General features: G+C 30.3%; 1 protein-coding gene across 2 annotated transcripts in view; it reads left to right on the top strand.

The window, feature by feature from the left end:
• Window positions 1–12,559, top strand: part of VPS54_1 (Vacuolar protein sorting-associated protein 54) — a gene marked incomplete at its 3' end in the record, with an annotated part of 64,258 nt that overhangs the window by 35,956 nt on the left and 15,743 nt on the right. For both annotated transcript variants that reach the window (XM_051212202.1, XM_012938949.3), the window contains exons 11-15: window positions 1,040–1,474; window positions 3,388–3,825; window positions 6,303–6,545; window positions 8,228–8,382; window positions 9,488–9,625. In XM_051212202.1, coding sequence (XP_051073326.1) covers window positions 1,040–1,474; window positions 3,388–3,825; window positions 6,303–6,545; window positions 8,228–8,382; window positions 9,488–9,625 — 1,409 coding nt within the window. The remainder of the gene's footprint in view (window positions 1–1,039; window positions 1,475–3,387; window positions 3,826–6,302; window positions 6,546–8,227; window positions 8,383–9,487; window positions 9,626–12,559) is intronic.

Here is a 12,559-nt window from a genome sequence, read left to right as displayed (position 1 = left end):
AGTACATAGATGGTATATTTATCATAAGCAAACAGATTCATAAAATAGATAATCTTTTAAATGCCTTTGGGATATATTTCTGTTTCTGGGTTACTCATGACTGACCACCATGTACCTTTATTATGTATATTTGAAAAATGCTAATTACTGTCAAACTCTTTTAATATTCATGAAGTCATCGTCTGTTGAGCTGAAATAAGCTGGGGAGTGCAGAATTCCTTGTTAAACTTTCATGAAGTAGAAAAACTACTGGAACTACTTAATGATGACCAAAGATAATATCCAACATAAAATCAATCAAAATGTTATGTTTATTTCCCTCAAACACTGATAATCTCTATTAAATACATAACCATTAGCGTTCTTTTATTTTTTTATTCTGGTTTTCTTTCTGTTGAAATTGTAATAATTTTACTTGGTAAAATTAGTTTTGTTATTAACCACCAGCAACTATTTTGTATCATGAAATAATTATAAACGTAAAAATAATTTATCACTATTATAATGGACGCTACACACAAGATTGCTTTTAGACAGTAGGTAGTGAACGTGGTCTCAAAGTTGTCACAGTCGTTAGACGGAGTGAAGAGCTTATGTATATCGAAAGCAGGGCGTAAGTAGAACACTTGATGATCAGACGATAATATAGTTCAGATTGCACAGTACACTGGTAGATACAAACGGGTGATCGAATGTTTTGTAATTTCTCTTAGTTAACAATCTTTCTGACTATTGTCTTGTTCTATACTATAAAGTGTTCAAACCTCACATGTGAAAAATTAACGACGAAAGTTGAATAAGAGTAAGTTATGGTTATAACGACAATTCAATGTATTCAGTAAATAATTTAATAAAAATAATTGAATATATCTCTAAGTTATTATTTTATTAGATTATATAATTAGTTCTGTTTTCGACTCATATAACTCAAGCTTTTCATATTGTCTAATACTTTTTATGTTAGACAAAATATCAAGTTATTTCATTTATATTGTTCTTGACTAGAATTCATTAATTCTTTACTTTCATTTTAAATTAGGACGTTGTGGATATATTCGAAAATAACCTCTGTTCTAATCATCAGTCAAATGAAACGGTTGAAAATAGTACTGTTATTTTGTCTACTAATCAACCTTTAACTACAATTAGTGTGCATAAAGCGAAAGAACTTGCTAAATGTATGCATAAAACTTTATGGAATACAGCTAATATATCCCAGAAACGTTTATGTTCAATTGTTTCATCTCGATTTCGTCTTGGGTCTATTCAATTAATGGAACCAAAGTTGATGACATCAACAGCATTGTCTTCAACTGTTGATTTATCAGTGAATTCACCAAATCTACAACAAAGACATTTGTCTACAACTTCAATAATGGATATTCCATGTGCAACAGTGTTTAGTGAATATGTATTTGATAAATTTACTTGGAGTAATTTTAGAGAACTAGTCAAAATACTGAGTATTTTCCAGGTATGTTTTATTTTTGTCTCTTCAAACAGATACAAAAGTAATATATCGAAACGGTAATTTATGCAACAGCATACTTTTTTGCAATTATATCGACTGAAATTTTTCACTTTACGTTTCCTTTAGTGTCTCTTACAAAATATCTGAATTGTAAGTTTGTTGGTCATGCTAGATCCCCAGAAATCACTTGATAAACGTCTCATTTTTGTAATTTTATTTTTGAAATTTGAATTTCTCATTTCCGCACCAGAAGCGACAACTTTCACCTTCAGTTTGTATTTTCCACTTTGAAAGACCTTAAGTGTCACTGGTTCTTTTCCTCTCCTAATATGTCATTTTGTGACATTTTCCAAGGACATTTTTGTACTGTATATATACGCTTGAGTTGTGTGCTTGTTCATTCGTGCTTCTGACTGCTTGTTGAATAATACTTTTTTCTCATCTGAATCTGGTTTTCTGCCACTAGTCAGCAGGACTGGGGCTCAGTGGAGTAGTTTAGCTTTTCCTGTTGTCATGTTGCTGACTTTCGTTTCATTTTCCGGTTTAGGTGATTCGTAATCTCTTCAAACGTAGCAAACATTGCCAATGTTATGACAATAAACGCTTTGATGGCAAACATCCATATCTATAATTCTTTTGATTCTCATATCTTGACTTGATTCCGATTTCTTTCCCGAGACAAATTGTTCAGTGTGAAATATTTGAAACACTTGAATTAATGAGTGTAATATCCTAAGATGTTCCGGCTGATGTTATAATCATGTACTAGCAGAAGTTATTGGAATCACATTTTATTCATCATAACTTCTCCAAATAGGATATGAAATATCATCTGGAACAGGAGCAGGTTTGGAGAACCTCGAAGTGTGTCTACATGTTAATGAAGCCACGATCTGTTGGTCTCTGCTTTGTAAGTAGTATTGGCTTGTTTTCTGACCATGTGACCTTTGAAAATTTACGAATAAAGATATGAGAACTTAAGTTTATATGGCTCAAATTCATACAAGGATGAACTCTTCTTTCATTTTTTTCTCCCAAGTATTTAACAACTTTCAGTGGTTTGCTTTCTGTCCGTTCACTGTTGTCTCCTAGTTTATTTTATTCTCTTGTATGGTATTCCAAAATATGATAGACTGAAAGTGATTCACTTTATTAAATATCTTTCTTAATATCGAAAAGTGTGTCAACGTATCGTTAATTGTAATCAATGTAACTAATTTATCAAGTACTGCCCTATGCATTTTGCTGTTAGCCGCAATGTTTTTGTTAGAGGTTTTTATACTACTCAATTTCCCGAACCGGAGTAGGTGAACCAGTGTCATTAAACATAAGCAGTGAAGTTTCTATGTTTTCATTTTATTGAACAAGAAGATTGGGAGTTTTTATTATTATCTGAATGAAAAGTGTTATATAAACTAATTTATGAAATACTTCAACACGTTCAAGTCAATGTTAACAGCCTTTTTGTTATTCTTGGCGAACAGTCAAAATGAAAATAATTAATCCAACCTATTAGGATTAAATTAATCGTAAAATGAGTGTTTTTGCATAATGTAATGTTACCATAAATCTGTTAATTTAATAAATTATTGGGTTGACTTTTATTCAATCAATAATTGGAATAGATAACTAAATATATTTAAGCTTTAAACCTGAATTGGGCAATTCTAACAATATATGTAAGTTAATAGCCAACAGATTAAATTATACTTAAAGGAATAAAAAAAAACCAAACAAGAGCATAATTATGGTCGGTTTTAAATAATAACTAGGTAGTTAAGTAAATCAACTTAATGTTTAAATGCTAACCTTCTTGTCAAATATTATCGGGTACTAATGAATGATCTAACAGTATACCACATAAATATGAATACTGTTATTATTCTTTGGTTCTTTTCTTTATTGTTCATTATAAGGTATATGTTCTTCGAGCATGGTTGAAATTTTCTGATATTCCAATTAAAGCAATAATTTGTCATCAATCGAATGATTCAGAAAATTGTTTACAACCGAATGTACATTCTTTTAATAAATCAAAGTCTTGTGTTAAAAAATCAACGATTCCTTTAAATCAAAAAACTTCAAATGATGTTATCCCCTCTTCCATTATTAGTTCTAACACTAATGATTGTATATCTAATAACCAATACATATTTAATATTCAATCCGATTTAATCTTACGTGATCTTGTACTTGATATGATTATACTTATAATTGACCGATTTCATCGTGAAAATTATGATAAAATAAATATGTTATTGGATCAAGAAAGATGGCAAGCAGCTATTTGTCCAGAACAAGTTCAACAAATGATTAATGATATATCCATAGAAGTAGGACATTGTAAAATGAAGGTAATTTAATACAAAATTAATACATTTTTTTGTTTCTTAGTTAAAGTACTTTAGCATACATCATATGGGATAAATCAAATTAATGATGCTAATTTTCTGGTTACCTAACAATTTAATTCTATTTTATTATTGATTTGTTAAATTGTTATTTGGATACTATCAAAGTGTGTAATAACTACCAACTCATTAATATGGTTTGTTTATTTGAAAAAAAAAAACAACATCAGTAGGAGAATGACTGTTTAATGGTAAAACCTACTGCATTGCTGGTTTAAGACCTTATTATTCCTTTTTCCAGTTTAGACAACTGGTTAGTATTACATTTGAAAGTATATGAATTACTGCTTAGTAATTAAGATACACTAATTTTATTGTTGTTTGGAGAAATTTATTTTGGTTCTTTTTTTATAAGTCTTTTTTTCTGTGCAAAATATTAGCAGTTGGATTATGCACCATAGATTGTTATATTGCTTTACGTATACAAAGTGTTTACTTTACTGTTTACCTTCATGATTCATTAGTCAACATTATTATCTTTAAACGATTTATTCACGAGTTTACATTTACTTCACTTATTCTGTTTGTTATGATTTCTCACTTCAATCAGTCAGCTACAACGTAGGACCAAGCACATATATGTATCGGTCCAAGTTGCCACACCTTATGAGCACAACAAGATGAACACCAAATTCATAAAAGTAGCCACTTCAACGGTAGTAATGTATAAAAGAAAGATCGTCTATAAGGATATAGTGCAGGAAGAAAGAATTAGTTCGTAGAAAAAAAGATATAAAGCAGTTTTAATCTCATAGTTTAACGGGAGTGAGTGTATATATCTACGGCGTTGTGGTCGATTCTGAACCATGTCACTAAGAGTCTCCACGGTGTGGGCAACTAGGAAGTGATAACCACCCTCATACTTCTAACAGCACTTATGATGTAGTAAAGACGATATTCGGGATTGAATGGAAAAGCTCTTCTTATGAAAACTCAATTTTAGGGAATAAGAGAACTACAGGAAAATTAGATCTTATAAACATGCCCAATATTTAGTTACAATCTTGTATTATTCAGGTCTTATCCTTTGAAAAACTGCTAAACTTGTACGTACACGTACATATAAAATTAATTTGGCTTCTCTTTATATTTTTACTGTGTGAACATACTATTTCATGATAAGCTATATATATCAGGTGTTTTGAAGAAAAGATGGACATGTAAGAATACAATTTATGGAAGTAATTCGTTTACTACCTGAGAAATAAATTGTTTTTTCATCTTTCGAATAAGTCAATGTTCTTAGGTTTACGGGAACATCTCACCTGAGGTGGACTGTAATCAGAAGAATCTCTTTATTTATTAGGATATTTGTTTGCAGAAGTACATAAACGATAAGTGGTCATAAAACAACTAGAAATCACCAGTACAGGGAATGTGGAGATTATTGAATGTTAGTGAGATTACGAACCGACCAAAGCTGGATAATTGTCAACCTGTTCATTGTTTCCAGGTTTAAAATGAGTGTCTAACTTAATTCGATTTGTCACCTCAGTATACGATGGTTAGTGTACGTTAAAAGTACATTAAAGCTAATGAATTCAACGACAATAACAGTTTAATCTCAACACATACAGGCACAAAATTGGATCGTTTCAATATGACTACAGAAAGAAATCGACCATTAAAATCCAAGAATAAACTCTAGTTACTCATAAGTAATATAGTTGTAAAAACAAATTTCACAAGTGTAGCTATTTGCTTACATTTGTGCTACATTGCCATATATATACAGTTTAATGTACTCATATTCATCAAAATCTAAACTTGACCGATTGAGCAATGGAAACGCTGTGTGGATGATTTGGATTTTATTGACATAAGGAATATTTATGATGAATAGAATGCATTTTACTCATTTCGTTCACTTTATTAATCTGTTTGTGCATCCAAGGTTGTCAGAATCACAAATGATATGAAGTCTCCTCATTCAGCAACGGTCAGTTTGACTTAAAATCAGTTATCATATTCTTTAAAGCCCTCAAGAGAGAAATAATATTGAAATAAATTCGTTAAAAAAAAAGAATTATGATTTCGATTGGAAAGCAATTGCCATCACGCACAGACATCAATTCGAAAAACCATTTAGTGTTGAACAGCTATTTTATCCTCAGTTGTTCAGTACTTCTAGATCTTCAATGTTTCTTCATCAGATATCAATTTCCAGTGCAAATAACATATGAATTGTACAAAATTGTCCCAGACTAATAAAAATTTCGATTAATTACGCAAATATTTTTGATCGAAAATAAGCATACGTATAATATCATTTGAACTGAATGATTTATTCTTTAAAATATATCCTAACGTGAAATACCTATGTGTCTATCTATATAATAATATTTCGGTTTCTTTTCAATGTCACTTTTCAAGTTCTTTCTTTCCAACAAATTGTTTTCAACATTTCTGTTACATCTTAGAGTTCACAGCTGACCAACGAACATTCTCCTTGTACACCGAATCATAATAATTTGATTCAGTCAACAGATAGTGTGGTCTCTACATCCAATTATGTTTTTCTAAAAAATGAAGAGTATACTGTAGTTCGTACAGTTATACTGTTGTTGCCAATAATTAATGATTATGTAAAATTAGATGAAAAATTACCTGGTCAACCGTTAACTACTGAATTCGTTTCAGATCGTTTAGCCGATCTACTTAATGTAAGTGTTTTCTGTTTCGTTCCACACAAATTTTCTAACTTATGTGGGAAGATTATTAATAATAATACTATTACTATTATTATTAATATTACTATTGTTATTGTGTTAATATGTGTAGTGAGTGGATTAACAATTTCCACTGTAATCTTAGATTTTTGAATGGTTTCAATCAATCAATGTACGAAATGCTTCTATTTATTTGATTAAGTTGTTAAATATGGTAGTTTCTTATTATCAAATGTACTGCATTGTATTATTTATATCGGACTTCGGTTTTTCTATGGACTATCTTTTTTTAATAGAGTATTTGCATGATTTTATAGTGTCAATCTTAACATAAAATATCTTGAATCAAATTATCGTCATCGTGTAATACGTGTTAACAATTTTCGCCATAGCCTAACGTTTTGAACATCTTGATTTGAACTACTGAATTTCAGGTTCGAACTGTAATCATTCTTTATGTGGTTTTTAGTCACTGTGTAACTTTTTTAAACGGAAAGTCTATCTTAGTACCGTATAAGAGAAGTTTCTTAGGATATCAATAATGCTTGTGGATTAACATCATTTATCTATGAAATAATTTGTGCGATTATATTTGCATGTGGTCAAGCTAACGAATTTTCCAATATTTTCGCTTAATCAATTCAAGTAGAATTTTTCGTCGTAAGTAGACAACCACTTTGTAAACTTAACAGATTCTCATACTGATAGATAATTTAATTCAAATCTAATTTCCTGAAGAAGTGTTTCATTTATTTTGTATAGTTAAGCTATTTAGAAACATGAGTGATGTTAGACTGTAAATTAATATCTTCTAACTCCTATTATAAGTAACCCTGGTTAACTTCGTATCTTCGCCTAGTTCAAATCCTGTTATGTAATTTCATTTGTTTTATTGAAATTAATTTATTAGTTGTGTATTGCCTTAGGAAACTGTACGTATGACAATCAGGCCAGAAAAGAGAAAATATTGTAAATAAATATGTGGGCGTATATACGAGTTGCGAATTATTGACTGATTAGTACGTTTGTAATTAATAAGATAGATAATGAACATTCACACTCTTACATACACATAGGAATCTCCACATAGCTGATCAAACGTCTGAGTTATGGTGAAGTAATTGATGTTAATAGAATGATATATTTATTTGATACACTTTAAATTTGTCTATAGCAAGACTGATTGTATGTGTATGTGATGAAAATAGGTTAACGACAAGATAAATCGATGTTTTTCTGACATACTTCATCCTATCATCTGCTGCGTTTTTGAGACTATGAGCAATTGAACAATACGAGAAAAGTTTTGTAGTAGTTTTTCTCGTTATTTCTAAATTTGTAGCGCAACATTCAAAATGTTTGTATGTATGTAGTGAACATGAACTCAAATGAGGAAAACCAATTTATTATTCAATGCAGAATTACACAGTGCCGCAGTATGAGAATCATACATAAATACATTATGTGCACATCTTTGAGTTATCCTCCACATACTCTATTACTCCTCTCATTCTGTCGTTATTTCGATTGCTCTCCGATTTCCTGATAAATAGTAGTAAGCAAAGTGTCTGTCTGTCATCGCACTGTGTCAAATTACAACTTAGTTTCACTGGCTACACATTTTCCATACATTTATTTGATTTCACTACTTTTTTTGCTTTATTTGCTTGTTGTAGCATTTCAATTCCCGTGTTTGTCAACTTGTACTTGGTGCTGAGGCATGTAAACGGGTCGATCTACAACGTATATCTGCTAAAAATCTTGCCTTGACCCTGCGTAGTCTACAATTGGTTGTGCAATTTTTACCATGTATACAATTCTTGTTAAACAGGTAAATTACTGTTGAGTCTTTAAGAGAGATGGATTACTATACTGACATTCGTTTTTCTGTAGTTTCCTTTCGTTGTATGTTCTTCATATTATTAAGGAAATTTTCCACAAGGTAGCGATCTGACATACGGAAGAAATTTCGAAAGGTTTTTGAGGTTAAGTTAGTCCACATGGGAAAAGTGTAGGAAATCATAACTTTCGCTTAATGAAAGCTTTTTAGATTTAGTGTGGCTTAGAAGGTTACAAAATCTCTGTAACCCCGGTTTTGTAGCTCGAATGACCAAATGATATGAGAACTGAAATTCATGTACAACGTAAACTGCAAAACTTGCGAAAAGTATTATGTGGGATAAGATAACCATCGTTCATGTAAAGTCATCATTAATTGTTAGATAATGACAAAATAATGAAGATGATACTAGTTTTGAAGGTCTAATATACCAGTAAATTCGGCAATCTATATACCTAATCTCTCAATAGAAAAAAATTCAACAACCAACTCAGTGTTTTGATATCAGGACAGAAAAACATACACGAGAAATAAGTAAAGAATCAACCACACACCTCAAGGTAATAAGCATAGGTTTTAGTCATTTCCATATACTTTAAAATTGCTTGAGTTTCCCAGGATTTGTGATTGTGAACTTTTTTCATACCATTTATTACTGAATAAACACAATGACAGTCTAGCAATATTCCTGTTTTAGTGAATTATTTATTCTCTACCCCGTCTAATTATCAATATTAAAGATTCCCATTGTGAAAATTAGAACAACACATATGAGCAGACGAGCACTAGACGTTTTTCGCTATTACTACTAATCTCACCAGTGATAATACAGTTGAAAAAAAGGCAAGATATTTATAGAATTATTCATTATTGATGTTAAGAGCCACTGTGCAAAAAAGAGACATGGTGCTCTATAAAAATCTTGTTTTCAGTTGTATCTAGTTAAATATTTCTCACTGACTAACCATTATTCAACAATTCCATTCAGTTTAAATGATAAACAACTAATATAATTTATTACTTCCATTTATTGTTTTTCATATGTGTTGCATAAAAGTTGCATATTTTCTTCTCATTCTTATTCCTTTCTATGTAGAATATCTAAAACGGAGTTTAATAAATCATCACCAACTAGTGTCGATAACCTTCTTATTGCTTCATTATATCATTCTAACAGTCAAGGGATAAATCGAATAACATTAAATGGTCTAGATCATATTGAAAAACTATTTAAGTAAGTTTTAGTCCTACTTTGTGGTGTAATTCTCGTTATCAAATGTAAACTGTTAACAGAGTTATTACTTTGAATATATATATTAGGATATGGTTATGGTTGATGCTTTCACTTCTACTTTTATGATGCAAATGCTTCAAATCATAAACAGTTTCCTGCACATTAACTGTCAGCTAATTTCCAAAGTTTTTTTCTTTTTTTAAGTTTTCAATACATCAAATTTATTACAATAAATCTATTCTGACAACTTATTAATTCCAAAGATTCAACATCAGATATAATCATCTTGAATTGTTTGTATGTATATCATCAATAATTCAATGAATTATCCAAAATAACTCTTTGGTTTGAAAAAAATTCTTCCCCTCTAAGTCGTTAGATAAACTTGTATCCAATTTTCATTACATAGTTATTAGGTTATATGAACATGTTACTCAATATAAATAAGCTGAACTAGTCTCTGTTGGATTTACCTGAATAACGCGAACCATTGTTTGAATGAGGCACATTGTAATTACATTAACCAAGAACAAAGTAGCAAATGTACAATCACCCCTTTAAATATGAGCGAGATTTGTGCAATTATTTATTTGCTACTCATTGTTAATATGGTCAGAATACATAAATCCTGTGCATCGTAGCCTATGTAATCATTTTAACATCTTGTTTTACCAATTGAAGAAAAATATTACCATATCGAGAAATTTGATTCAGGTCTTTGTAATAGCTGTTTTGGGATCAAATAGATTATCAGTGGATATACTATTATCTGGGGGAGTTGAATGTATAATTTTTCGACTCAGTCGTTTTTAGTTCATGGAATGACGAATTATGACATAAAAGCAGTTAAGTCATATGAAATATCAATTAATTTCCTTCTGGATGTATTATTTTCACTACAAAGTCGTATTAGCTCATGGATACTGTTGTCATCGCCTTTTAGAAGAAATTCCGTGATTTATATACCATATAAAGTTTTTTGTTTATTGTTTCGTGAAATGAGATTTATCAGAAAAATAGTGTGTGTTGAATGTTGTAGCCTTCACCTTGTCTACTTATGCTCTGTGTAACCATTTATTGCATAATAAATCTTTATATGTATTCTGTTCAATTATGGGAGAAATTTCGTATACAAGACAATAATGTATGATATTCCCATTTCATTCATTTAGTGACATTTTCATTTCGTCTCTGTCATATCCATACGATTTTTTCACTGTTTTATTTTATTTATTAGCCAAACAATATTAACTACTTAATAACCGTAGATTATTTTTCATTTTTTTATTATCCAAATATACCGTTCATCATCATGGGTTTAATTAGGGAAGTTTTATTTTTTGATTAAAAAAATGTTCCTACAACTGAAAATGTTTTTTCCTGTTCCAACTTGTGACATTTTCAAATAGTACGCCTTTTTCTTCTTCACATTTTATAGTTCATTATGCATGGATCCTGATTATCCCATCAGTTTGACCGTATTAAGTGACTGTTTATTTCCTTAAAAATTCAGTATTTCTATAGTTTATTTTTACTTACAAAAATGTGTGATATAACGAAACAAATGCAAAAATTCTGATAGATTAATATTCTACTCTTATGCTAGGGGTGCTAGATCCCCAGAAATCACTTAGTGAACGTTTTATTGTTGTTAATTTAATTTTGGGAATTTAAATTTCTCGTTTTCGTGTTAAAAGCGCCCATTTTAAAACTCACATTGTATTTTCCACTTGAAAGAATGCTAAATATCATTTGTTCCGTTCCCTCTTTAAATACGCTTGTTCGTTCGTGCTTTCGACTGCTTGTGGAATACACCTTTTCCTTCATCTGAATCTGGTTTTCTACCTCTAGTTATCGCGGTCGAGACGCATCGGAACAGTTTATGTTGTCATTGTGTCGCTGATCGTTCGTTCCGTTCGTCAATTTTAAGTGATCTCGTAATCTCTTCAAAAATAGCAGTTTGTGACATAGGTTTCACACCAATGTTATTCTAGTTGATCAAATGAAATAATAATAAATTTTTAATGTCTAGAAAACTTATAGCTGATCTTATAAGTGATTCACTTTATATGATCAACCTTATGAAGTATTTGATCTCGGCAACTGTCATGATAATACTAACTTATTTAGTCTTTAAAGTAGTCACTCTCTTTAATTTTCAGTATTTAAATATAACTAGTTTTGGACTACCTCACTGTTTAAAAATTTAAAGTACAAAAGTCAAATAGGACGGGAAGAACAGTCAGAATTCGATCGGTTTATGAGTTTTGTTCAATATTACTTCCGTTTTGATTCAATGTAATGATTACCTAATGTAGTATTTGTTTTCCTTTCTCGTATGATGTTTTATTCTGTATAATATGCGATATTCTTGTATTCCATTGACATGAACTGTGATCTGTGTGTGATTTGTTATGTATGTGATTTCATCCTAATTATTAATCAAAATGGGTGTACCATCAATATATAAATGAGTGTATTTTTGAGTAGGGTTGTTGTCGTTGTGTTTTGGGGTTAATAAATCATCACTTATGCTAATCTTTGTGTTCTTATTTTCGCGTCGTGGGAATTGCAGAGGTACATCGTTTTGAGTATATGTGATAAGCGTTTCCGACAAAACAATCACCGACGACCGGATATAACAAAGTAACTTTCAATCGACAAGACTTATCATTAAGAAATGAAACATTTAAATACCCCTTTACAACATCAATAATGACATCTTTTCTTAAACTTTCTCGGTTATTATTTTTTTCTTTAGCTTCTAGTTCATCTTCTACATAGATTTATTAAATTTTCTCTAAGAAATCTATTAGAATTCTTCTGATTCAACTGATCAATCATGGTTTCCTTTTCATTGATACATAATGTTTATTGAAATACATTTTAAAAAAGAGTAACTTATCTTTTTTCTTCTTGTTTCCTGAGTATAAA

This window comes from Schistosoma haematobium, chromosome 1, assembly GCF_000699445.3.
Source record: "Schistosoma haematobium chromosome 1, whole genome shotgun sequence".
Taxonomy (NCBI): Eukaryota; Metazoa; Platyhelminthes; class Trematoda; order Strigeidida; family Schistosomatidae; genus Schistosoma; species Schistosoma haematobium.
The sequence above is the reverse complement of the archived record's forward strand: the minus strand, read 5'-3'. Positions and strand labels throughout refer to the sequence as shown.